Source organism: Dendrobates tinctorius, unplaced genomic scaffold (assembly GCF_039654945.1).
Source record: "Dendrobates tinctorius isolate UK_male_01 unplaced genomic scaffold, ASM3965494v1 ptg000046l, whole genome shotgun sequence".
Classification (NCBI taxonomy): Eukaryota; Metazoa; Chordata; class Amphibia; order Anura; family Dendrobatidae; genus Dendrobates; species Dendrobates tinctorius.
The window spans coordinates 46,709,558-46,736,519 of record NW_027361714.1 but is presented as its reverse complement, the minus strand read 5'-3'; the positions used below and the strand labels follow the sequence as shown (position 1 = coordinate 46,736,519).

Genomic DNA, 26,962 nt, shown 5'->3' with positions numbered 1-26,962 from the left:
TATTGCATCATTTTTTTTTTAATATAGGTCGGTATGTTTAAAATCCATCCAGAGATCCCAGAATCTATGTCGGCAGAGGCGAAAGCCTTCCTTTTGAGATGTTTTGAGCCTGACCCTGTGAAACGTGCTACTGCTCCTGAGCTTCTTTTAGATGATTTCTTGAGGGTTTCAATGAAAAAACGGAAGTCCAATCTTAAACTGTCAGGTAATCTACAGACCTTATAAAAATACAGTTAATGAAGCAGAATATATATCTCCTCTAATCAGCAAACTAGTGCTCTATTCTTTATTTATTTTCCTGCCTTATATAACGCCATTAATACCATATCACTCTACAGATGTCATCATCACTGTCCACATTGAGGTCTCACAGTCTAAATTCCCTATCGGTATATCTTTATAGTGTGGGAGTAAGCCAGGGAAACCCACACAAGCACGAGGAAAGCATAAAAACCCTTTGCAGATATTCTCTTGGGTGGGAACCCAGGACCCCAGTGCTGCAAAGCAACAGTGCTAACCACTGAGACATGAGTATCAAAATAATTCAGTTTATAATTAAAGAGGTACAGTTAGATTTAGTTGTGCTCCTCATTTCCCCATTGCAGAGTTGCTTCCTCTGTTCAGTTATATAAACATTCATCAATGTAAATGCATGACTGCCCCAATATGTTAAATGAGTTTATCAAGGGCGTACTCTTTAGGCCCCTTTCACACTTCAGTTATTTGTGTCAGTTAAAATCCGCCAAAAAGGCGGAAAAGCGGATCTGTTCTTTACTGATGTGAATGGATGCCACCGGATCCGTTTTTTTACGGATCCGCCGAATGAAGAAATTTACAGGAACCGCTGGCCGGGAAGGGGAGAGAGAGAGAGAGAGAGAGAGAATTTTTTTTTTTCCACCACCAGAAAGGATTTCAGGGTTAAATTCCCGGCTGACTTCCTTTCTCCGGGCATGCGCACTATAAAATGCGGATCCTACAGCAAAAAAAAGTTGCAGGGTCCGTCCAGGCATGCCGGTGGACGCAAGCATTTTGGCGGATCCGCAAAAAAACATCCAACGGATGGCCATCCGTCAAGATCCGCCGGTAATGAAACTCAATGGGGAAAAAAAAGGATCCGCCAAAAAAAATGGCGGATCCGTTTTCTTTATCGCCTTATTGGGGGACACAGAATACCATAGGGTGTATGCTGCTGCTGCTGCTAGGAGGCTGACACTATGCAAAAACAAGAAAATTAGCTCCTCCCCGGCAGTATACACCCACCGACAGGCACCAAGCACCTCAGTTTGTGCTTAGTGTCTGTAGGAGGCGGACCGGGATCTCCCCAGATCCGCAGTTTTAATCCAATTTTCCTTTCAGGTTTAGTTTGAACTTTTTAATTTTTCCTTCTTTTCTCTTTTAGGTTCTTTTCCATCGGGAAACAGGGTATATTTATCACTCTGATTTCCCATATCATGCGGCTGAGCGAGCAGTGTGGTGTCACCCACATCGCAACTCTCAGTACCGCAGGCAGGACTTTTCCCTATCACCTTCTGGTGACAAGGGTTACGGACAGGTGGCTGGTCCTTGCCGATTCCCCCTCCTCACCCCTTTCTCGGGACAGGGCTGAGAGGAAGACGGCGATCGCAGGTGTTTCAAGCCGTCTTCTGCAGGATGCGGGTACAGAGGACTCCTTCCCCTCCCAGCGGCCTGCCGTTTCCCCGTGGGCCCCTGTGGTCATCCTCTTCTGGGACGTCAGGTAAGTGCCTGTACGTTCCCTCCGGCCCCGCATAAGCTCCAGTGACATGGGAGAAGAAGGGACCTGGTTTTGCATTTCCACAAGTTTGAATCTCCTGCCCTTTTCTGCCTGTCGCACGCTCAGCGCTTGCCTTCCTTCACTTTCCCTGCTCTAGCCAGGGAGTCTACGGGGATCCCCTCACTCACCGCAGCGTCAGGACCCTGTCAGATCATCCTTAGCGCGGTATGTCGGGCATGGGGCTGCGGCGCCGTCACGGTGGGAGGCACTTTCACTTTCCCCTCAGCGCGGGGAATTCCTCTGCTCTCCCTCCTCCCTTCCTGAGCGCGCTCTTTTCAGCGCGCCATTTCTAGTCCATCACAGGGCTTCTTTCTCTCTTGGATGCCAGCCCCCTCTTCTGCCATGCCCTCCCCAGGCGCTATTAACCAATCACGGCGCGGCCGCTAAGCTCCGCCCCCATCTCCCAGCACAGCATTTCCTGATGCCTGAACCACTCTTCCTGCGCTGCTTGGGGGACACTTCAGCGTTTTTCTTCTGCTGCTCACAGAATCTCGGTAGGCTCGGCTCTGGGACAGGGATTAGCTCCCCTCGGCAGTTATTCCCTAATATCTGCAGCCAATCAGTGCAGTTTACTTATGCCCAACCCTTCAGGGGATCTCTGCTTCAGGCCCACCGCTACCTATTACGCCTGTGCGCGCTGTAAAAAGAAGTGGGCATCGGGTCAGTCGTCCCCATTCTGCCCCCCCTGCAGTCCTTCAAATATGTCAGCATCTCAGGAACGCACAGAGTCCCGGGCGGAGGGCGCTCTTCCCTCCTCTCTCCCCCCGGAGTGGGCCGTTACAATGTCACAGTCTGTTTCTGACTTGACAAAAGTATCACAGTCGCTGGTCCAGGTCTTAGAACGATTACCTCAGCTATCCTCAGCCACCTCTGCTCCGACCACCTCTCGGGGTGAGTCGTCCGCACCTGACCGCGACCTTCAGAGAGACAGACAGGGAAGGACTTCTAGGAAGCGGGCTCTGTCCACTTCGTCTTCGGACTCGCAGGGCCCTTCTGCGCCCAGGCCTCCTTCTCCTTCCTCGGATGACAATCTTCAATCAGGCGAGGATTCTCATTCGGAAGCTAGCTCAGAGGGGAACAGCGTTTCTAAAACGCGGGACATGGTCGATAGTCTTATTGCAGCTATCTTCCAAACACTAAAACTTAAACAGGATGAGGCTCCAACTCAGGAAAGCTCTGTTCTCCTTAGACGAGCCAGACCTCCGTCTCGAACCTTTCCCAATCACGACGATTTCGACACTACCTTATCCAAACACTGGGAGCGCCCTGAGCAACGGTTCTCAGGCCGCAAGTACTTGGACGTTCTGTACCCCTTTGATGCAGAACTGCTCTCAAAGTGGTCCAAGGCTCCCGAGGTAGATCCTCCAGTTTCCCGGATAGCCTCAAAAACGGTGCTCTCTTTGCCAGACGGGGCATCGCTCAAAGATCCTACTGACAGGCAGATTGAATCTCTGGCTAAGTCTATCTTTGAGGCATCTGGCGCCTCTCTCTGCCCTATTTTCGCATCCGCCTGGGTGGCGAAGGTCATTTCCGCTTGGGCAAAAATTCTTCGCAGAGGCATCTTAGCGTCAGCTCCTCAAGACGAGTTGGCAGATCTTGCAGATCAGATTTACCAGGCGGGAAAATACCTTTTGGCCGCCTCCTTGGACGCGGCCGGCTGCGTAGCAAGGGCTAACAGCAACATAGTAGCTGTACGCCGAGTCCTTTGGCTAAAGTCATGGAATGCGGACACTACTTCGAAAAAGTCGCTTACCAATCTGCCATTCCATGGCTCTAGGCTCTTTGGAGCAAAGCTGGATCAGATAATTGCCGATGCCACTGGAGGTAAAAGTACTTCGCTTCCCCAGTCTCGACCAAAACGTCCTTTCAACAGAAGGGGGTTTCGACCGTTCAGACCCTTTCGTCCCTTCTCTGCCACGGAGAGAGCCACTCAACAGGATCGGCCGCCTGCCACCAGGGAGCGGGATCAGAGGAAACCTTCCTACAAACCCGCTCCTCGCTGGAGATCTAGAGGTCAATATTCCAGATCTGCAGGAGCCAATTCCGGCAGATTTTCGTCTAAGTGACGGGTCACCCCCACCTGGAATTTCTTCCAGGGTGGGAGGCAGACTTTCCTTTTTTGCGGATGCTTGGCTGTCTGTTGTCGACGACGCTTGGGTCAGAGAACTCGTCGCGTCCGGTTACAAAATCGAATTTGCTTCACTCCCGAACAGACGGTTTTTCCGGTCTCGGCCTCCGCGACAGCGGACCCAGATTCCGGGTTTTCTGCAGGCCATTTCCTCCCTTCTTTCCGCCGGAGTCATTGTTCCCGTTCCCTCAGACGAACGGTTTTCCGGGTACTACTCCAATCTTTTTGTGGTCCCGAAGAAAGACGGCTCTCTTCGTCCTATTCTGGACCTCAAATTGCTCAATCGCCACGTGAAGATTCTTCATTTCAAAATGGAGTCTCTTCGGTCGGTGATTGCGTCAATGGAGCCCGGGGAATTTCTCTGCTCGGTGGACATTCGGGATGCCTATCTGCACATTCCAATTTGTGTGCAACACCAGAAGTATCTTCGCTTTGCGTTTCAGGGACGCCACTTTCAGTTCACAGCTCTAACTTTCGGCCTAGCTTCAGCGCCCCGGGTTTTCACGAAGGTGATGGCGACCGTCATGGCCATCCTTCGCTCCAGAGGGATCCTCATCATCCCTTATCTGGACGATCTTTTGATCAAGGGTTCGTTTCGCCAGGACTGTCTCCGGAGCCTTCAGATAACCCTGGACACACTCGGCCGCCTAGGTTGGCTGGTCAACAAGGAGAAGTCCATTCTGATCCCCACCCAGCGTCTGACCTTTCTGTGTATGGAATTCGACACGGAGCTAGCCCGTGTTTTTCTTCCAAAGGAAAAATTTACATCTCTGTCCAAGGGCATCAGAACTCTCAAGAGGCCTGCTCCCATTCCCATTCGGTTCTGCATGAAGGTCCTAGGGAAGATGGTGGCTTCCATGGAAGCAGTGCCCTTTGCACAGTTTCATCTTCGCCCCCTCCAGCTGTCTCTGCTTTCAGCCTGGGACAAGAACACGATGTCCTTGGACCGTCCTATTCGGCTTCCTCTCAGAGTGAGGCAGTCTCTCTCTTGGTGGCTACGGCCAGCGTCAGTTCTCCAAGGGAGGTCATTCCTTCCGCCTCAGTGGCAAATCATCACCACAGATGCAAGCCTTCTAGGATGGGGAGCCGTGTTCCATCAGAAAGCGGCCCAAGGCCACTGGAAGCCACAGGAATCTCTTCTCCCAATCAATCTTTTGGAGATCAGGGCTATTTTCCTGGCCCTTCTTCATTGGCAACCCCTCCTCTCCGGCAAGCCGGTCCGGATTCAGTCGGACAACGCCACGGCCGTGGCATACATCAACCATCAGGTGGGTACGCGCAGCAAACAAGTAATGTCAGAAGTGGCCAAGATAATACGCTGGGCAGAATGTTAGGTTCCGACAATCTCCGCCGTCCATATTCCTGGGGTGGAAAATTGGGCAGCCGACTTTCTGAGTCGCCAGGGCCTAGCGTCCGGCGAATGGTCCCTGCACCCCGCGGTTTTCTCTCAGATATGCGACCGTTGGGGCACCCCGGATGTCGATCTCATGGCATCTCGGATGAACCACAAGGTGCCGCAGTTCGTAGCCAGGTCCAGGGACCCTCTAGCCGTCGCATGCGACGCACCGGTGACTCCGTGGTCCCAGTTTCAACTTCCGTATCTGTTTCCGCCTCTGGCATTGATCCCTCGGGTGGTCAAAAAGATAAAATCGGAAGGCGTACCAGTGTTTCTAGTCGCTCCAGATTGGCCAAGACGGCCTCGGTACGCGGAACTGGTCAACATGCTCGCGGACGTTCCCTGGAGGCTTCCGGACCGTCCAGATCTTCTCTCGCAAGGCCCCCTTTACCACGAGAATTCTCAGTCTCTGAGTTTGACGGCATGGCCGTTGAGACCGCAATTCTGAAGGAATCAGGTCTGTCCAGTCAGGTTATTCAAACTATGATCAGAGCCAGGAAACCAGCCTCTTCCCGCATTTACTATAGGTACTGGAAGGCTTTTTTCCGTTGGTGTGATGATAACAGAGTCTTCCCAATGTCTTTTTCTATCCCGTCTATCCTGGGGTTTCTTCAGGCTGGGTTAGACGCGGGTCTGTCCCTCAGTACACTCAAGGGCCAGGTTTCCGCTCTCTCTATCCTCTTCCAAAGAGAGCTAGCTTCTCTACCACAGGTCAAGACCTTTCTACAAGGGGTTTCCCACGTGGCTCCTCCTCATCATTCGCCAATAGACCCGTGGGATTTCAACCTCGTCCTTAGCGCGCTCCAGAAGGCGCCGTTCGAGCCTCTCCAGGTCATTCCTTTGTCCCTTCTCTCTTGGAAGGTCACCTTTTTGATCGCCATTTCATCCATCAGAAGAGTTTCTGAATTGGCGGCCTTGTCATGTCGTTCCCCTTACCTCATTCTCCATCAGGTCAAAGCCGTTCTCAGGCCCGTTCCTTCCTTTCTTCCGAAGGTGGTTTCCGCTTTCCATATCAATGAGGAGATCGTCCTTCCTTCCTTTTGTCCGGCTCCATCTCATCCTCTTGAGAAGTCTCTCCACAAACTGGACGTAGTTAGAGCCCTGCGTGTCTATCTTGCCAGGACCTCTTCCTTTCGTCTGTCCGATTCCTTGCTGGTCATCTCTGAAGGTCGCCAGAAGGGCCTTCCGGCTTCCAAATCCACGATCGCTCGCTGGATTCGTTCTACCATTCTAGAAGCGTATCGTCTTCAGGAAAAGCGGCCCCCTCCGGGAGTAAGAGCTCATTCCACCCGGGCTGTGGCGGCTTCGTGGGCTGCTCGTCACCAGGCCTCGGCCATGCAAATTTGCAAGGCTGCAACCTGGTCATCTTTGCACACCTTCACGAGGTTCTACAGGGTTCATACCCAGGCCTCGTCTGATGCTGTGGTTTGTAGGAAGGTTCTGCAGGCGGCGGTGGCTCACCCGCCGACCTAAGCCTTTCAGTTACTTTCGTTCCTTATTGCTGTTCCCGCCCTTGGGACTGCTTTGGGACGTCCCATGGTATTCTGTGTCCCCCAATAAGGCGATAAAGAAAGATGGATTTTTGGTTCTTACCGTAAAATCTCTTTCTTGGAGCCTTCATTGGGGGACACAGCACCCTCCCTGTTTCAGTTGTACCGTGTTGGGTCTTAGAGTCCCTTGTTGGGTTGGTACATATGGTTCGAGTTTTTTCTCGTTGCTTCTCCTACTGCTTTTTCACCAACTGAGGTGCTTGGTGCCTGTCGGTGGGTGTATACTGCCGGGGAGGAGCTAATTTTCTTGTTTTTGCATAGTGTCAGCCTCCTAGCAGCAGCAGCATACACCCTATGGTATTCTGTGTCCCCCAATGAAGGCTCCAAGAAAGATTTTACGGTAAGAACCAAAAATCCATCTTTTTTCAAAAACTGGAGGATTTTGACTGATGGTCAAAAACGGAAGAGTGAAAGAGGCCTTAGTTGCAATGGTAAACTGCACTACCTTATCCCCCTATCATCAATCTTGTGTATGAGCATATGATAAAAGGCAGAGGCGTGTTAGGATGGTTGCAAATACACATCCAAACTGGAACTTGTGGGAAGATATAATTATGATTAAAGAAGTATTCCAGTTTTGGAAAATGAATTATTCTGAATGTCTTCTGGTGATGAAATGGATATGCTGTTGCAGGACCAATTCCAGGGGCAGTGTTCATTAGAATTAAGGTCCCAATTTATTAAGACTCGCATTTAATACCCCAGTCTTAAAAAGCATGCAGGAGTAAGATGCGCCAAATTCCTCAGGAGGCGCACACAACTTAATAAATTCGGCACATCAGATCAATTATGTGCACCTTGCCGGAAACACAAGGTGTAGATGATGGTGGCACTTTTTCTAAATTTTAAAGGCGGGCGTAGCTGCACCCTGCCGCCTTCCAAGCCCTGTTCATTTTGGCAAAGCTCTTTCAAACTGGCGTGAAAGCACCAAAAGTTGCACAATTTTTGCACGACTGTGTGCACAAAAAATTAGCAACTATTAAGTGTTTTACAACAGTTTTCATACATAAACACTTAGATGTATATGCTCCAATATCCTCTAATAAGCCATCCTAGGGGATTACGCAGCATTGTCGATGCCAATTAAAGGAATACACAATCATGTAAATGACTACCTTAACCTTATAATGTCCCCACATTGGATAAACAGGATGCCTTTTACAGCTAGCTGAACGTACCTCCACAGTAATTAATATAGGATCACATTGTAATAGGTTCTCGAGTGCTGATTAATATGGACAAGTTATATCAGTTAATTATAAACAATTATCTTACATAATCCAACATTATTAATGTTTTAACCTTTCATTTTTTATTCTCCTCTCCTTACAGTCCTTTCTCCTGGATCAAATGGTAAGACTTTGCTCCATCACACTTAACTATTATTTAGTCTAGAAAAAAGGCGACGGAGGGGCGATCTAATAACCATGTATAAGTATATAATGGGACAATACAAATATCTCTCCGAGGATCTGTTTATTCCAAGGAAGGTGACGGTCACAAGGGGGCATTCTCTGCATCTGGAGGAGAGAAGGTTTTTCCACCAACATAGAAGAGGATTCTTTACTGTTAGGGCAGTGAGAATCTGGAATTCCCTGCCTGAGGAGATGGTGATGGCGAACTCAGTCGAGGGGTTCAAGAGAGGCCTGGATGTCCTCCTGGAGCGTAACAATATTGTATTTTACAGTTATTAGGTTCTTTAGAAGGACGTGGATCTGGGGATTTATTCTGACAGAATTTTATAGGCTGGACTGGATGGACTAATGTCTTTTTTCGGCCTTACTAATACTAACTATGTTACTATACCCATGGGTATAATTAATAAAAACTGCCATTGCATTTATCGTTTTATAAATAAGACACAAGTCATATTAATAAGGCCTCTATTTTGATCTGTGCAAAAATAAGGAAGTAAAAAAGGATAGTGACAGGCACAGTGGACATGAGTAAACCTATTTGTTATATATTGCTATCCTCCATCCTGTATATGTACAACCGAGTGTGCAGTGGATGAGAGCAGAGCACCATCTAAGCGTATGTGCACACATTTAGCAAATTTTTCTTCTGCAAAAAACAGTGTTGGCATGAAAAATGCTGCATAAAATACACGTTTTTGCATGCTGTTTTACTTGCGTTTGTTCCTCATTAATTTGACTGGTTAGATAAGTGCTGCTGTGACAAAGAAATACTTGAATTGCTGCAGATTGGAAAAACACTTTGAAGGTTCAAATCTGTAAGGAAAATCATAAGAAGCATGAGATTTAAAAAATCTCATCAATTTCGCTGGTACTGTAAAACGCTGCGATTTTTCTACAGCAAAAGCTCAATGAGTGAACAAGTTTTAACTGACCACTCTCACTTGTAACTACTTCTGTCAACCTAATGGTTAAATAAAAATGCAATATAAAGTAATGTTGGTTCTACTCCAGATATCTTACATTGCTTCTTTCTTTGACAACCAGGGTCCTGATGACATGACAATCAGTTGTTTCCATATTGTAATATAGATCAAATAGACTTTTCCAACAGCAAAGTCATTGTTCAAATAGTGAAATTATCTAATGAAAATTCAATTATGAAGAAATTCTTATTGAAAATGTAAATGTCTAATGAGCAACATTTTGCAATAGCACCAACAACCAAGTTTTATGGAATCATGAACCTTTTTGTTCAGCTACAAATAATATATCTTTGTGCACATGGACTGGGCAATAATTCATACAATTAGTCAGAAATGAACAAATTGTAACAATTGTGTTGCCTATAAATTGGCATTAGACATATTTAATGCACAAACAGCTCTTGACAGTCACAGGTTTTAGAATTTAAAGCTGAGCCCTACACCTTCCCACCTGCTGATTTTCCCTTTATGGCTGGGGGTACACTTGCAACTGCAATGCGAGGAACTCGCGCATCAATACCCGGCATTGCCACCGACACTCGGGACTTGAGTGTTCAGCTTCATAGAAATTCATGCAGCCGCACACTCCGGTCCCGAGTGCCGGCGGCAGTGCCAGGTATTGATGCGATAGTCTTGCATTGCAGTTGCAAGTGTGACCCTGGACTATCTCCACACTCCCTCCTGACAGCTCTGGCTTCATACAGCCAGAGAAGGGCAGAGATTGATAGAAAACAAGCAGAATGGAAGGTGCACTTAAATATTTGGACACGTCTGGTATTACAGTATATAGTATAAGCATTCAAATGAGGACTAAAACCTATTGTAAAAAAATCTTAAGTATGAAAAAAATCTAAAAATTCAAATTACCCTCCTTTTCCCCCATTTCTAACTGAAGAAATAAAAAAAGCAAACCTATTTGGTATGACCTCATCCATTAAAGTCCAATTTCTGAAAATGTTAAATTAATTAACTTGTTGTGTAAACTCTCTAAAATAGAAAATCTAGAATTGCAGTTTTTCAGTCGACGCAAAAAAATGCAATAGGAAATGTTCAAAACATCTTATCTATACCAAAACAGTATTAATAAAAATGTCAGCTCACCACACTGAAAACAAGTTCTTACACAACTCCATCGGTGAAAAATTAACCCCTCTACCCCCAAGGGTGGTTTGCACGTTAATGACCAGGCCAATTTTTAGAATTCTGACCACTGTCCTTTTATGAGGTAATAACTCTGAAATGCTTCAACAGATCTTGGCTATTCTGAGAATGTTTTTTCGTGACATATTGTACTTCACGATAGTGATAAAATTTCTTCAATATAACTTGCGTTTGTGTAAAAAAATGGAAATTTGGCGAAAATTTCGCAATTTTCAAACTTTGAATTTTTATGCCCTTAAACCAGAAAAATGTCACATTAAATAGTTAATAAATAACATTTTCCACATGTCTACTTTACATCAGCACAATTTTGGAACCAAATTTTTTTTTCTGTTAGGAAGCTATAAGGGTTAAAAGTTGACCAGCGATCTCTCATTTTTACAACAAAATTTACAAAACCTTTTTTTTTTTTTTTTTTTTTTAAGGGACCACATCACATTTGAAGTCACTTGAGGGGTCTATATGATAGAAAATACCCAAAAGTGACACCATTCTAAAAACTGCACCCCTCAAGTTGCTCAAAACCACATTCAAGAAGTTTATTAACCCCTCAGGTGCTTCACAGGAATTTTTGAAATGTTTAAAAAAAAAAGAACATTTAACTTTTTTTTTCACAAAAAATTTACTTCAGATCCAATTTGTTTTATTTTACCAAGGGTAACAGGAGAATTAGGACCCCAAAAGTTGTTGTGCAATCTGTCCTGAGTATGCTGATGCCCGATATGTGGGGGGTAAACCACTGGGCGCATGGCAGAGCTCGGAAGGGAGGTTGTGCCATTTAACTTTTCAATGCAAAATTGGCCATGTGCCTGATAATGCTGGTGGTGGTAAGGCTGGTAGTTTTGCTACCCCTGCTGATGCTGGCATGACAGGTGTTGCAAATGGCCTGTTTGGGGTTATCGGCAATAATCAGACTCGGGAAGACCTAACAGTTGAACTGGCAACTTCCGTCAGGTTGGTGTTTCGGGGAACGGTTGCACGCCTTCTGTCTGCAGCCACCACACTGCTTCTTCCTGCCTGAAGTGGTGCAATCCCTACCTCCCCCTGTGTGCTGCTGTCCTCGCCCTGCATGTCCTCCTGCCAGGTTGGGTCTGTTACTACATCATCCTCGATCAGATGCCATTTTGCGTTTGGAGAGCCCCTGATGTACCTAAACAGTGGAAACCCCTCAATTCTAGCTCCAACCCTAACCCCAACACACCCCTAACCACAAACCTAATCCTAATAAACCAGTAATCCTAACCCTAACTTTAGCCCCAACCCTAACCCTAATGAGAAAATGAAAATAAATACATTTTTTTAATTTTATTATTTTTTCCTAACTAAAGAGGTAAAGGGGGGTTTGATTTACTATTTATAGCGGGTTTTTATGATGGGGTTTTATGTTTGGCAGCTGTCACACACTAAAAGACACTTTTTATTGCAAAAAATAGTTTTTGCATCACCACATTTTGAGAGCTATAATGTTTCCTTATTTTGGCCCACAGAGTCATGTGAGGTCTTGTTTTTTGCGGGACAAGTTGTCTTTTTTATTGGTACCATTTTCAGGCACATGACATTTTTTGATCGCTTTTTATTCCGATTTTTGCGAGGCAGAATGAACAAAAACCAGCAATTCATGAATTTCTATTTTGGGGGGGCGGTGTTTATACTGTTTCGCATGTGGTAAAATTGATAAAGCAGTTTTATTCTTCTGGTCAGTACGATTACAGCAATACCTCATTTATATCTTTTTTTTTTTTTTTTTTTATGTTTTGGAGCTTTTATACAATAAAAACTATTTTATATAAAAAATAATTATTTTTGCATCGCTTTATTCTAAGAGCTATAACTTTTTTTTATTTCTCCGGTGATGGAGCTGTATGGTGACTTGTTTTTTGCGGGACAAGATGACGTTTTCAGCGGTACCATGTTTATTTATATTCGTCTTTTTTATCGTGTGTTATTCCACTTTTTGTTTGGCGGTATGATGATAAAGCATTGTTTTTTTGCCTTTTTTTAATGGTGTTCACTAAAGGGGTTAACTATTGGGACAGTTTTATAGGTCAGGTCATTACAGATGCGGTGATACTAAATATATGTGTACTTTTATTGTTTAGATTTTTTTTATTTAAATATTTATTGCTGGAATAAATATTGATTTTTTTTATTATTATTTTGTTAAATATTTTTACAAATATTTAAAAATTTGTTTTTTTTTTATTTAATTTTTAGTTTTACACCCTGCCCTACTGTGGACACTGATTTTGTGCAGCCTGATCGCTTCTATAGCATGCAGAGCTGCATGCTACAGAAGCTGTCAGCGCTGCAGCTTCTGTGCACTGACCTGTGAGACTTCCTGACATGCACTGCGCTGATCAGCTGACACCCGGCCGCGATCAGCCGCGCTCCCCCCATGAGCGCGGCTGATCAGGTATGACGTACTATCCCATCCATGGACATTAAGGCCCAGGGCACATGGACGGTATAGTTCGTCATATGTCAGAAAGGGGTTAAAATCTTGACAGTCTTGAAAAATTGTGACATAAGCTAATTTTTTTGTGTTTACAAATTTCCCAAAATTTTTCAACAGTTAAAAAAGAAAATTTTTTTGAAATAATCGTACTGACCTGGCGAATCATATTGCCAGCTCATTTTTACAACACAATGAGAGTACCATAATGGCATAACCATTGCGTTGCGCAACTGCATTTTTTTTCACCATGCTTGAATTTTGGTTTCCATTTTCCAGTACATTTGAATAGTAAATTGAATGGTGTAATTCAAAACAGCAACTTGTCCAGCAAAAATAAGACCTTATAAAACTGTCGACCAAAGAATAAAAACATTATGACTCTTGGAAGAACAAGAGGAGAAAATGCAAGTAAGAAAATTGTCAGGTCAGGAAGGAGTTAAAAATCCATAGAACATGTGACATTTGCCCAAAATACCTTTTTACACTGACTAGTTCGTGTAATTGGACTATTTAATACGTTGTATGTGTTCTCATCTCTCTTCTGCAGAATATCTGAGGAGTATATCATTGCCTGTACCAGTGATGGTTGAAGATACAAGTAGCAGCAGTGAATATGGATCAGTATCACCAGATACAGACCTAAGATCCGAACCTTTTGCCTTTACATCAAGAACAAAATCATGTGTTGAAAAAGAGTCTAAAATCAAACGAGGTTTTTTCCTAGGGTAAGTTCATTTTTTCATTTTTACTGCATTCTATTTTATTTGATTTCACATTCATCCAGCTTATTTTATAAAGTTTATGTTCTTGTAACTGTAAAATTTAAAATATAACTCAAACTGACAGCCTGTGAAGTTAAAATGGTTCCATGTGTAAGTATAGTCCATGTTTTAGTAAATTGTTGGGAACCTGTGAGATCCCCCATGACTTCCAACCCAGTAGCATTCTCTTATTTATCAGAAAATTCCCTGCATAACCATAATGTTTTTCTGATCAAATGAGGTTTATAAAAAGCATTTATAATGCCCTTGTTTCCTATGCTAATGAGGGATTTTACTAGTCAATAGGGTGTTAGTTGCTCCAGACTAGACAAGCCCTCTTTCCATGTTATCACGCCCCTGTGGCTGAGATAACATAATTTGCACGAGCTGCGTCATCACCGCTTATGCAAATCTAGCGCATACATGCCGATCATTTCAGCAGTATGACCTCAATTTGTCATGTCAACAAACTGGTGACCCACGATCACGTGACTGGGGTAACCGGTGTGTGTATTTCCGGCGCTCGTATTTCCGGTGTGATTGCCGGAAGCACTTCTTAAGTGGCGCAGGCAGCGTTTAACAGCGGCATTTAACTGGTTAATAGCCACGGGTGGATCACGATTCCACCCGCGGCTATTGCGGACTCATGTCAGCTGTTCAAAACAGATGACATGTCCCGGGAAAGATGTGGGTTCACCGCCAGAGCCCACATCAAAGGGAGGGAGTCCGACATTGGCATAATTGTACGCCCGATGTCGAAAAGAGGTTAAATGAAAGGGGGGTGATATCTGATATCATAGTGCTTCCAGCTCTGCTGTACTTACCCCCTCCACACACACACACACACACACACACACACACACACACACACACACGCTGCTTGTGAAGCTGAAGCACTATGAGAGCACACATGCAGCTGTAAATATGTTTGTAATGAGATAGTTAGGCTCTGCTATAATGTGATAGTTGTAATCACACTCAAAACTTCAGTGAGATATGTAGAGCAGACTGTCGGTCATTACATGCCTCACCCTTTCAAAATAAGCTCTGGACTCTTGGGGAGATCTGTATCTTACTGATAGATTTTATCAGCTAATTTACATATTAAGAAAAACAGTTTGTCTTGAAAAAAGACATCAGATAGGAGATATCAAGCTTTGACATTATTCACCTCTCTATAACCAGTTTGCCTATGTATATGGCATAGGAGGGTTGATTCTACTGACAGATTTCCTTTAAGGTTTTAATAATCTTATTCTTCTGAATAATAAACATTAAGTTAAAATTAATATTAGAATTCCAGATGAGCTGTTTGAAGATCACAGTGCTCCTCCCTCACCGGAGGAAAGAGACTCTGGGTTCTTCATGTTGAAGAAGGACAGTGAACGAAGAGCTACTCTGCATCGCATCCTGACTGAAGATCAAGACACTGTTGTTAGAAACCTGATGACAGCACTTGGTCAGGTAATTTTGGGATTAGTGATTAGATATTCTATGAAGTCCATTTCTTTTTGAGAGTTAAAAGCAACAGCCGTGAAAGGTCTGATCCCAGATTGTATAGTTGTAGGATATTATTTGTTTTTGTAAGACTAAGGCATTAAAATAAATGGAAGGTACTACACAATGAAAGGCACATGGAGATGCTTGCAAGCTTGATATAGATTTCGCTTTTTAGGGAAGCACACCCAGTACCCTGGACCCCTGACTTATGTGCAGTTACCATTACCTAAATGTCTGAAGGCTTTTATTTTATGTGAAACATTACTTAATACTGTACTTTCTGTGGTGTACGCAAGGGATATATAATACTCATGAATCCTATTTGAAGCATCTTCATGTGCCTTTTGGTGTGCTATTCCTTTCCATCTGCTACAGTCCACCAGGAGCTCAGTGGTTGGCTTCAAAGGAACTACCACCAAATACAAGCTACATAAATTTCAAAGGTTGTTCCACCTATAAGTCTGATAACTAAGACATTAAAATATCTCACCCACATACATATATAAGGTGCCTTGAAAAAGTTTTCATACCCTCATAAATGTTTTCACATTACACCAACAAACTGTAATGTATTTTATTTGGATTTTATGTGATATGTCAACACAAAGTAGCAAGTATTTGTGAAGTGTGAAGGAAATTATACTTTTCTCAATAAGGAATCCATCTTCCCATCAACGCTGACCAAGTTCTCTGCCTCTGCTGAAGTAAAGGATCCCCACAGCATGATGCTGCCACCACCATGCTTGACGACGGGCATGTTTTTTTTCAGGGAGATGTAAAGTCCTAAGTTTTCCACCGCACATAGTGTTTTACATTTAGCCGCAAAAGTTCTACTTTGTTAGCTTTGTCCCCTTCATGGCTTTTTGTAAACTTGACTACTTATAGCTTGCTTTCACAAAGTACTTTCTTCTTGCCATTCTTCCATAAAGGCCAGATTTGTGAAGTATACGACTAATGGTTGTTCTGTGGAAAGATTCTGTCACTTGAGCTGTGAATCTGTGCAGCTTCTCCAGAGTGACGATGGACCTCTTGGCTGCTTCTCTAATTGGTGTTCTCCTTGCTTGGGATGTCAGTTTAGGTGGACAGCCATGTCTTGGTATGTAAAACACAGTGGGTATGGAAAATATTCAGACCCCATTAAATTTTTCACTCTTTGTTTCATTGCAGCCATGTGGTAAATTCAAAAATGTTCATGTTTTTCTCATTAATGTACACTCTGCACCCCATCTTGACTGGAAAAAACAGAAATGTAGAAATTTTTGCAAATTTATTAAGAAAGAAAAACTGAAGTATCACATGGTCATAAGTAGAGTTGAGCAAAACGGGTCGGTCAAATTAAAAAGTCGTCGACTTTAGCTAAAGTCAGATTTCGCCGATCGAAACCCGACCATAGCGTGAGGTCGGCCATGAGGTCGCCGACCCGAGCGCCAAAGTCGCGTTTCAAATAATGCTTCCAGCGCCTTTTCTCAGCCAATGATGGAGGACGCACACTGTGGGCAACGCGATGACATGGGCAGTGGCCACCACCATCTTAGAGAAGGGCATTGAAGTGATTGGCTAGCTTTGTGTGGCATCACAGTGGCTATAAAAGGCCGTGACCGCCATCTTACTTTTGCTGATCTTAGAATAGGGAGAGGTGCTGCTGCTGATTCTGAATAGGGAGAGCGTTAGGCAGGGAAGAAGTAAAAAAAGTAGCTTCTGCTGATAGCGCTTTTCACTGTACAGTTAGTGTGCAGTGAAAGGGGAGGATTTTTTGTTGTGTGCAGCAGCGCTGGTGGTGATTAGGCTGCCTTTTAAGGCTACCTGCTAGCTGCATTGCTGTGTGCACACTGCTGTTCAAACTGCTTTTTTCAAAGCACTCCAACTTTTATTATTTTGTTCTGGTCAGTTACCGAGCGTTCATTTTTTCACACACCGTATAGCGGTGTACGCTCCTCACACACTACCGTGTACCGGCTGGTATCACGGACAAATAGAAGCTATCTGGGTGTGACTCTGGAAAAACAGAGGAGATTTTCCATTTTTCCAGACCTACACCGTATAGAGCTGTCTGCTTTTCAAACAGTTTCGTATATCTGCTGTTTGTTAATGGTCAAAACTATACAGAGACAGCTTGTGTCACTTCGTATAAAAATAGACGGAGATTTAAAATTTTCCATACATACACCGTATAGCAGTGTACGCTCCTCACACACTACCGTGTTCCGGCTGGTATCGGGGACAAACTCAAGCTATCTGTGTGTGACTCTGGAAAAACAAACAGGAGATTTTCCATTTTTCCAGACCTACACCGTATAGAGCTGTCTGCTTTTCAAACAGTTTTGTATATCTGCTGTTTGATCACGGTCAAAACTATACAGAGACAGCGTGTGTCACTCCGTATAAAATTAGACGGAGATTTACAATTTTCCATACAGACACCATATAGAGCTGTCCGATTCTCAAACAGTATTGTATATCTGCTGTTCGCATTACAGTCACATCCATACAGAGTCAGCGTGTGTGTGACACTCCGTAAATACATATACATATACGGAGATTGTTAGTTACACAAAAAACGTATACAGCTGTACACTTCTGATACAGTACCGTATATCTGCTTGTTGGATTACAGTCAAATACATACTGGGAGAGCGTCTGTGACTAACAAAATATATACGTAGATTTAATTTTTTTAATACACCTTACACAGCTGGACGCTCCTCATACAGTACCATCTCTCTGCTGGTATTTTTGGTACATTTTCCCAAACATGAGGAAGTATGGTGGAAAAGGCCACGGACATGGGCAGGGGGGCGCAGCTGGTACTGATGGTGGTGGTGCATCGGCTGGTTCTGGCAAAAGCACAATAGCAGCTAAGGCAGAAGGTGTTGAGCCCGTGTCATTGTCTGGCCCAAGAAGGCCTGTAAGGTTCCCTTTTCTTGGAGTAGGAAAACCACTTTTAAAGCCGGAGCATCAGGAACAGGTTTTGGCGTACATTGCCGAAACAGCCACCGGCTCTATTGCCTCCTCTTCTGAACGTTCGAAACCTGCAAGCACGGAGTTGTCAGTGCAGGGTTCTGGTCAGGAAAAGCACCTTTCCTTGTGTCCTTCACCCCCACCAAAAGTTAAGGATGCGGCAGCCCACACTTCAGATTACTCTATATAGAGCTCTTTTCACATACCATGCCTGGGTTATCCAGTCAAATCCTGAATTCCCCAGTCCACGATGAATCTGACATGGAGTGCACTGATGCACAGCCACCGCTAGATGATTCTGCTGGTACATTGACCCAGAGCACTACATTGCCCTCGCAGTCTACTGAGCCAGAATCTGACCCTGATGAAACTCAGGTGCCCCTTCCTGCATACTATACCACCTTACACGGTGACACAGAGGAAGGTGCAGATGACTTTGAAGAAGAGGTGATGGATGACCCAGTTTTTGACCCGGATTGGCATCCATTGGGGGAGGAGGGTGGTGCTGGCAATAGTTCAGATAAGGAGAAGGATCCGCAGCAGGCATTGACATCGCAGCAGCGGTTATCTGGCAGGCCCGTAGCTGTCCAAAAAGTGGACCAAAACTAAGAGTTGCAGGACGGCTTGGCCAGACGGTCAACTTAGCACAGCGTGCAAGGCCAGAAAATGTATACCATAGTAGGAAGAGTGCAGTGTGGCACTTCTTTGTCCAAAATCCTACTGATGAGGCAAAGGTTACCTGTAAGAAGTGCGGTAGGACCTTTAGCCGAGGTAAACAACTCAGAAATTTGAATACCAGTTGCATGCTTAGACATTTAATCAACTTGCACTTGCAAGCATGGACAGACTACAAAACCTCAGGTAGCACATGTGCACCTGCTCCGACTGTAGGTAGCCAGCAACGCTCCATCGCTTCCCCCACTGTATGACCACCGCCACCGTTAAGCACACTACCAGCACTAAATATTGAGGGGTCGTCGCAAGGCCAAATCACTTAGGGAGTCACAATGGTTTTGCAACACAACACTGAATCTAGGCCATCACCACCAATACCATCACCAACCCCCTCTCACTCCATCCAGTAAACCGCTGCTTCCCCATATTATCACAGCAAAGGTATATAACAGCATACTGTGTGTACCAGCAAATCATCTTATGCTGTTAATAATGGACAATAAAGGATCAGTCGTTACACAACATGGAAACCACACAAAAGCTATGACCTCCGGATCCAATTATTAGAAAAATAGTCTCTTTATTAACAAATTGGTTGTCCCTTGCACATGTTTCCCATTTTTCCCGTACTGTTCCAAAGTGCAGCAGTGCACTTAACTGTGCAACAACCAGCAACTGTAGATGTAATTGTACCATAATTAAACAAACATCATGAGGTACTGTATAGCTCTCTAAAGGGAAATTTATAGAACCCAATATTTATCTACAAAAATGCAAACACTCCCAAACATGTCATGAGAGCCATAAGAGAACGTATAGGTGCATGTCTGTAATGACAATTGCGTCAATCTATACCATTGTGTTCGTTAAATTTAATGTAGCATAGCCAAATGTAAATTGAGGCCAACCAGTATGACATCACCACTGTCAACAACATGGCTACATGAAAATAATGCCCAAATAGGGCCATTAAGTCATCACAAGGGGAGACATTGCAGCTATACATAATAGAAATGGATCACCCCCCGGGGAGAGGACACTGTGTACCACCCCCAAGATGAAGAGAAGGGAAGCCGCAAAATTTACCTCAGAGAGTACAAGTACGGATGGTCAGGCAGGCAGCACGTCACTCCGACGCGCGTTTCGGAGAAATGCTCCTTCGTTCCCCCTGACGAAGGAGCATTTCTCTGAAACGCGCATCGGGGTGACGCGCTGCCTGCCTGGCCATCCGTGCAGCTATACGTTCTCTTATGGCTCTCATGACATGTTTGGGAGTGTTTGCATTTTTGTAGATAAATATTGGGTTCAGTGTATTCCCTTTAGAGGTCTATACAGTACCTCATGATGTTTGTTTAATTATGGTACAATTACATCTACAGTTGCTAGTTGTTGCACAGTTAATAAAACATTTATATATTTTTGTATGGTCTTGGCCGGGTTCGGCGCATCCTCTTGCACTGCTGCACTTTGGTTGTCCCTTGCACATGTTTCCCATTTTTCCCGTACTGTTCCAATTTGTTAATAAAGAGACTATTTTTCTAATAATTGGATCCGGAGGTCATAGCTTTTGTGTGGTTTCCACATTCCCATTCTACTTCCCCCATATGCAGCTCTCCAGTCCAGCTCCCCCTACCAGACACTCTGAGTAGGACAAGAAAGTACTCATCCTCTCATCTGCGTACACTGTATTTGAACGCCTACATTGCCAAGCTAATCTCATTAGAGATGATGCCCTACCGTTTGGTTGAAAGAGAAGCTTTCCGCGAGCTCATGGCCTATGCAGTCCCATGCTATGACCTACCCAGTTGGCACTTCTTTTCTCGAAAAGCCATCCCTGCCCTCCACCGGCATGTGAAAGACCGCATTGTCCATGCACTAAAACAATCAGTGAGTGGAAAGGTACACCTCACAACAGATGCATGGACCAGTAGGCATGGCCAGGGCAGTTACGTGTCCATCACTGCGCACTGGGTTATTGTGGTGGATGCAGGCTCCACAGGGGACAGTGGCGGTGGAACAGTGCTGCCTAGCCCACGGAATAGGAAACAGTTGGCTGTAGGCTTTCGACCCTCCTCCTCCTCCATAAGCGAAAGCTCGTCCACAGAGCGCAGTCGCACGAGCACTCCATCCACAGCTGGCAGTGTTGCACACGAGGTGTCCCACTATCGAACAGCTAGTGGTAAGCATTAGCAGGCTGTGTTAAAGATGATGTCTTTGGGCGACAACATATACACTACGGAGGTACTGGCCGACTACTTGCAGCGACAGAGTCATGGCTGGGCAGTCTACATCTCGAGGCAGGCAAGGTAGTCAGTGATAAGGGCCGTAATTTTGTGGCAGCCATTGCCCTTGCAAAACGCACACACTTTGAACCTGGTGGTGCAGTGCTTCCTTAATAATTATTCAGAGTTAACATCCCTGCTCCATAAGGTGCGAAGACTGTGCTCACACATCCGTCGCTCGCCTGTACACTCCAGTTGTATGCAAAAGCTGCAGCGATTGCTCCACCTCCCCAAGCACCGCCTAATCATAGACGTTGCAACAAGGTGGAACTCCACCCTGCACATGGTTGAGAGGCTGTGTGAACAGAGGCAGGCTGTAATGCATTTGTGGGAGGATACACGGGCAGGCAGTTTGAGGGAAGACATGGAATTGTTGGGTGTGCAGTGGTCAAAGCTGAAAGACCTCTGTAAAGTCCTTCAGTGTTTTGAGGAATGCACACTGCTGGTAAGCGGAGACGACGCCATCATAAGCATGAGCATCCCACTTATGCGTCTGCTCATGCAAAGTTTGACGCACATTAAGGATCTGGCGTCTGCAGCGGAGGAGGAGGGAATCCTTGCTGACAGTCAGCCATTTTCTGGTCAGGGAACTGTCCTGGACGAGGTGGAGGAGGATGAGAGGGATGATTATTTTGGGCAGGATGATGCTTCTCAGGGGGCAAGAGAAAATGGTGGCGTTCCAAGGTCAGGTACAGGGTTTGTGCATGACTGTAGGGATCTGGATTTGCCAGAAAGTGCTTCTCCACCCAGCAGTGGCAGTGCATTATTGACACCTGGAACATTGGCCCACATGTGCGATTATGCCTTGCGGATCCTAAAAAGGGACCCCCGCATTGCCAAAATGATGAAGGATGACGACTACTGGCTGGCCAGCATCCTCGATCCACGCTACAATGGCAAATTACAAAACATCATGCCACAGGAGAACCTAGAGATAATATTGGCTAACAAGCAAGCAACTCTGGTATACCGTTTGTTTGAGGCTTTCCCAGCACACAGCAGCGGTGCTGGTTCTCCCACGAGCTGTAGTGGGCACAATGGAAGAGGTGTTCGTGGTGCACACAGCCAAAGTGGCGTTGGAGACTGGTTTCATGACCATGTTGTTGACTGATTTCTCAAGTACCGCTCACACGACTGCTAATACTGCATCGATTAAAAGTGACAGGAGACAGCAGTTGTCAACTATGGTAACAAACTACTCCCATATCGATGTTCTCCCTCACAGGTCATTCCCCTTTGACTATTGGGCCTCTAAACTGGACACCTGGCCTGAATTGGCACAATATGCCGTACAGGAGCTCGCTTGCCCTGCTGCTAGTGTGTTATCTGAAAGTCTTGAGTGCTGCTGGATCAATCCTGACAGAAAAAAGGACCCGTCTGTCGACCCAAAATGTTGATGATCTAACCTCCATTAAAATGAACCATGCATGGGTTTCAAATGATTTTGTCCCACCTTCCCCTGATGACACATAGGTTGCCAGAAAACTGCCTCGCTTTTGTTCTCCTCTTCCTCGGACTTGCCCAATTCCGCCATTTGCAGCTGCTGAATATCCAGCCAACATATGCCATTTTTTACACCTCCCTAACTGGGCTGTCCACCACCCCCAAGGGCTGGGGTCAACACCTGGCGCACCCAGGCAAGTGCCGTTGCTCTGAACAGGTGGATGGGCCCACTGATGGCCGACGGCCCTGGCACAGGGCCCCTCATAGTACAATACAGTGTCTCTGATGGTGGGGGGCCCCACTCGCCATCAGACACCAGCGTACTATGAGGGGCCCTGTGCCAGTACCGTCACCCACGAGTGTGCCCCCCCCCGCTTGGTCATGGCCACAGCACTTGCAAGTTGCAATACTTTCTCCCTGCTCGACCGCTGTGTAATCTGGGAAGTTAAATCCTTAACAGAGACGGCCACTAGAAATTTGGTTTATTGATCGATGATGGTTAAGATGTAGCTATGGCCTGGCCTGCTGGCCTCTACCTTCAGATGATCAATGGCTACCATTTGTAATGGACGTCAAGTTACAAGCGGATGCAGTGGTGCTTTATGATCACCTTTCACAGCTGTGATAGTCACAGAAGTGTGACATTCCTGCCACCATTTTTCAGTGTCTCCTCTCATGCCAATCCAATAGAATCGCCTACGGCCTGTGGCTTCTGTCTTTTGCACTCCAGAATGACCAGACACATCATGATAGGCAGTGAGGACCATGTCTACATCTCTCCCTGTGATCACAATTTGATGGAGACGAGTAACGGTGATGTGATCCACGCTACTGCGATAAAGCAATCCTTTCTTCACAAAGAACCATTTTCGCTGTCTCCACAGACACAGTAATTGAGGGTCTGCATCGCCTCTGCAACATCTACCGGGAGGTTTTCCCGTGATGAGTAATTCCCAATTTTCTGCTAACACTCGACTTTCCGTCTGTACTTGTATCCATGTAGTTTCCAGTAGCGGAAAGTCTGCACTGGCTTACTGAGATTGAAATGTATATGAAGATTTAAAAGTACCACAACACTGTATACTGGTGTACGCTTCAAATACCTTTCCCTTTTTCTACTTTTTAAATTCTTGTGTAATACATACTGAGCCTGTGAGTGTCTGTGTCTGACTCCGGAAGTATAGACGGAAATTTACAATTACCACTAGATTGGATACACCTGGTATGTGCTGATACAGTACCTTTGTTCAAAATTTTTTTTTACGGTATCATCCATAGTGAGTGAGCGTGTGTGGTTTACGTCTTCTATATATACGGTGAATTGGAGATACCAATTTTTACCCTATACTCGATACAGCTTGTATCTTGTTATACAGTGCCTTTGTTCGACATTTAGTATTACGGTCAAATCCATACTGAGTAAGTGTCTTGAGAGTGACTACGGGATTATGTATATGGAGATTTCAGTTGTACCCTTTAATATATACTTGCTATCTTGTTATCCAATACCTTTTTTACAACATTTTTTATTATGGTCAAACCCAGACTGAGAGAGCGTCTGAGGGTGACTCCGGAAATATGCACCGAGATTTCAGATTTGGCCAACACTGTATACAGCTGTACGCTTCTGATACAGTAACCTTTTTTGCTATTTAGATTATGGTGTAATCCATAATGAGCCTGTGATTGTCTGTCTGTTACTCCGGAAATATATTTGGAGATTTAAGATTACCCCAACAATGTATACAGCTGTACGCTTGTATTACATTACCCATTTAGAGCTTTTCATATTCTTGTGTAATCCATACTGGGCCTGAGAGCGTTTGTGTCTGCCTCCTGAAATATATACGGAGATTCAGAATGTTTACACTATACTGTATATACCTTGTATCTGGTGATACTGTACCCTTTTTCAACTTTTTATTTTATTGTGTAATCCATACTGAGCCTGTGAGCGTCTGTGTATGACTCATGAAATATATACGGAGATTTACTGTTATCCTTAGACTGTATAGAGCTGTACGCTTCTGATACAGTACCGTATAACTGCTGGTATTTTGGGTCCATTTTCCAAAACATGAGGAAGTATGGTGGAAGAGGACGTGGGCGTGGGGGGCCACCTGGTACTGATGGTGGTGGTGGTGCATCTGCTGGTAGTGCCAAAAACACAATAGCAGCTAAGGCCTGTAAGGCTCCCTTTTCTGGGAGTAGGTAGACTGCTTTTAAAGCCGGAGCATCAGGAGCTGTTTTTGGCTTACATTGCTGAAACAGCCTCCAGCTCTATCGCCTCCTCTTCTGAAGTTTCAAAAAGGGCAAGCACTGAGTCATCAGTGCAGGCTTCAGGTCAGGAGCAACCCCTTTCCTTGTGTCTTTCACCCACACCAAAAGTGAAGGATGCGGCAGCACACACTTCAGATTACTCCATGGAGCTCTTTTCACATACCATGCCTGGGTTAATTAAAAATGGGGCCCATCATATACTGGAGCATTCCAAATGGGGGACATCAGACACTGGAGCAGCATTTACGGGGCCCATTATACACTGGAGCATTAGCAATGGAGCCCATTATATATGGAGCATTATTTGGGCCCATAAGACACTGAAGCATCATCCATGGGGCCCATCATATACTGGAGCATTCTAAATGGGGCAGATCAGACACTGGAGCAGCATCTATGGGGCCCATTATACACTGGAGCATTAGAAATGGGTCCCATTATATATGGAGCATTATTTGGACCCATAACACACTGGAGCATCGTCTATGGCAGTGGTCCCCAACCTTTTTTGCACCGGGGACCGGTTTCAAGCAAGACCATTCTTCCATGGCCCGGCAGGGCGGGGATGGAGGTGTGGCAGGGGCGGGGCTTTGGTCATAAGGGGGCGGGGCTATGGACACGGTTGTAGTGTAGCAGTGCATACTTATAATTAAATAACATTTATAATGTGACTCAACTCACCATAGGTTTTGAATAAGTGCTCCATCACCCCCTTCTCCCCATCATTGCCTTCACCCCATCACTCCCTTCTCCCCATCATTGCCTTCTCCCCATCACTGCTGTCTCCCCATCATTGCCTTCACCCCATCATTCCCCTCTCCCCATCATTGCCTTCACCCCATCACTGCCATCTCTCCATCATTGCCTTCACCCCATCACTGCCATCTCTCCATCATTGCCTTCACCCCATCACTGCTGTCTCCCCATCATTGCCTTCACCCCATCACTGCTGTCTCCCCATCATTGCCTTCACCCCATCACTGCTGTCTCTCCATCATTGCCTTCACCCCATCACTGCCGTCTCTCCATCATTGCCTTCACCCCATCACTCCCCTCTCCCCATCATTGCTTTCACCCCATCACTGCTGTCTCCCCATCATTGCCTTCACCCCATCACTCCCTTCTCCCCATCATTGCCTTCACCCCATCACTGCTGTCTCCCCATCATTGCCTTCACCCCATCACTGCTGTCTCTCCATCATTGCCTTCACCCCATCACTGCCGTCTCTCCATCATTGCCTTCACCCCATCACAGCCGTCTCTCCATCATTGCCTTCACCCCATCACTCCCCTCTCCCCATCATTGCTTTCACCCCATCACTGCTGTCTCCCCATCATTGCCTTCACCCCATCACTCCCTTCTCCCCATCATTGCCTTCACCCCATCACTGCCGTCTCTCCATCATTGCCTTCACCCCATCACTCCCTTCTCCCCATCATTGCCTTCACCCCATCACTCCCTTCTCTCCATCATTGCCTTCACCCCATCACTGCCCTCTCCATCATTGCCTTCACCCCATCACTCCCTTCTCCCCATCATTGCTTTCACCCCATCACTCCCTTCTCCCCATCATTGCTTTCACCCCATCACTCCCCTCTCCCCATCATTGCTTTCACCCCATCACTGCCGTCTCTCCATCATTGCCTTCACCCCATCACTCCCTTCTCCCCATCATTGCTTTCACCCCATCACTCCCCTCTCCCCATCATTGCTTTCACCCCATCACTGCTGTCTCCCCATCATTGCCTTCACCCCATCACTGCCGTCTCTCCATCATTGCCTTCACCCCATCACTGCCCTCTCCATCATTGCCTTCACCCCATCACTCCCTTCTCCCCATCATTGCTTTCACCCCATCACTCCCCTCTCCCCATCATTGCTTTCACCCCATCACTGCTGTCTCCCCATCATTGCTTTCACCCCATCACTGCTGTCTCCCCATCATTGCCTTCACCCCATCACTGCTGTCTCTCCATCATTGCCTTCACCCCATCACTCCCTTCTCCCCATCATTGCTTTCACCCCATCACTCCCTTCTCCCCATCATTGCCTTCACCCCATCACTCCCTTCTCCCCATCATTGCCTTCACCCCATCACTGCTGTCTCTCCATCATTGCCTTCACCCCATCACTCCCTTCTCCCCATCATTGCTTTCACCCCATCACTCCCTTCTCCCCA

At 45.6% G+C, this 26,962-nt stretch overlaps 1 protein-coding gene across 2 annotated transcripts in view; it reads left to right on the top strand.

Annotated features, from left to right (window-relative positions):
• MAP3K5 (mitogen-activated protein kinase kinase kinase 5) overlaps positions 1–26,962 on the top strand; it is a 339,184-nt gene that overhangs the window by 274,125 nt on the left and 38,097 nt on the right. For both annotated transcript variants that reach the window (XM_073575888.1, XM_073575887.1), the window contains exons 20-23: positions 28–205; positions 8,199–8,219; positions 13,431–13,608; positions 14,940–15,108. In XM_073575888.1, coding sequence (XP_073431989.1) covers positions 28–205; positions 8,199–8,219; positions 13,431–13,608; positions 14,940–15,108 — 546 coding nt within the window. The remainder of the gene's footprint in view (positions 1–27; positions 206–8,198; positions 8,220–13,430; positions 13,609–14,939; positions 15,109–26,962) is intronic.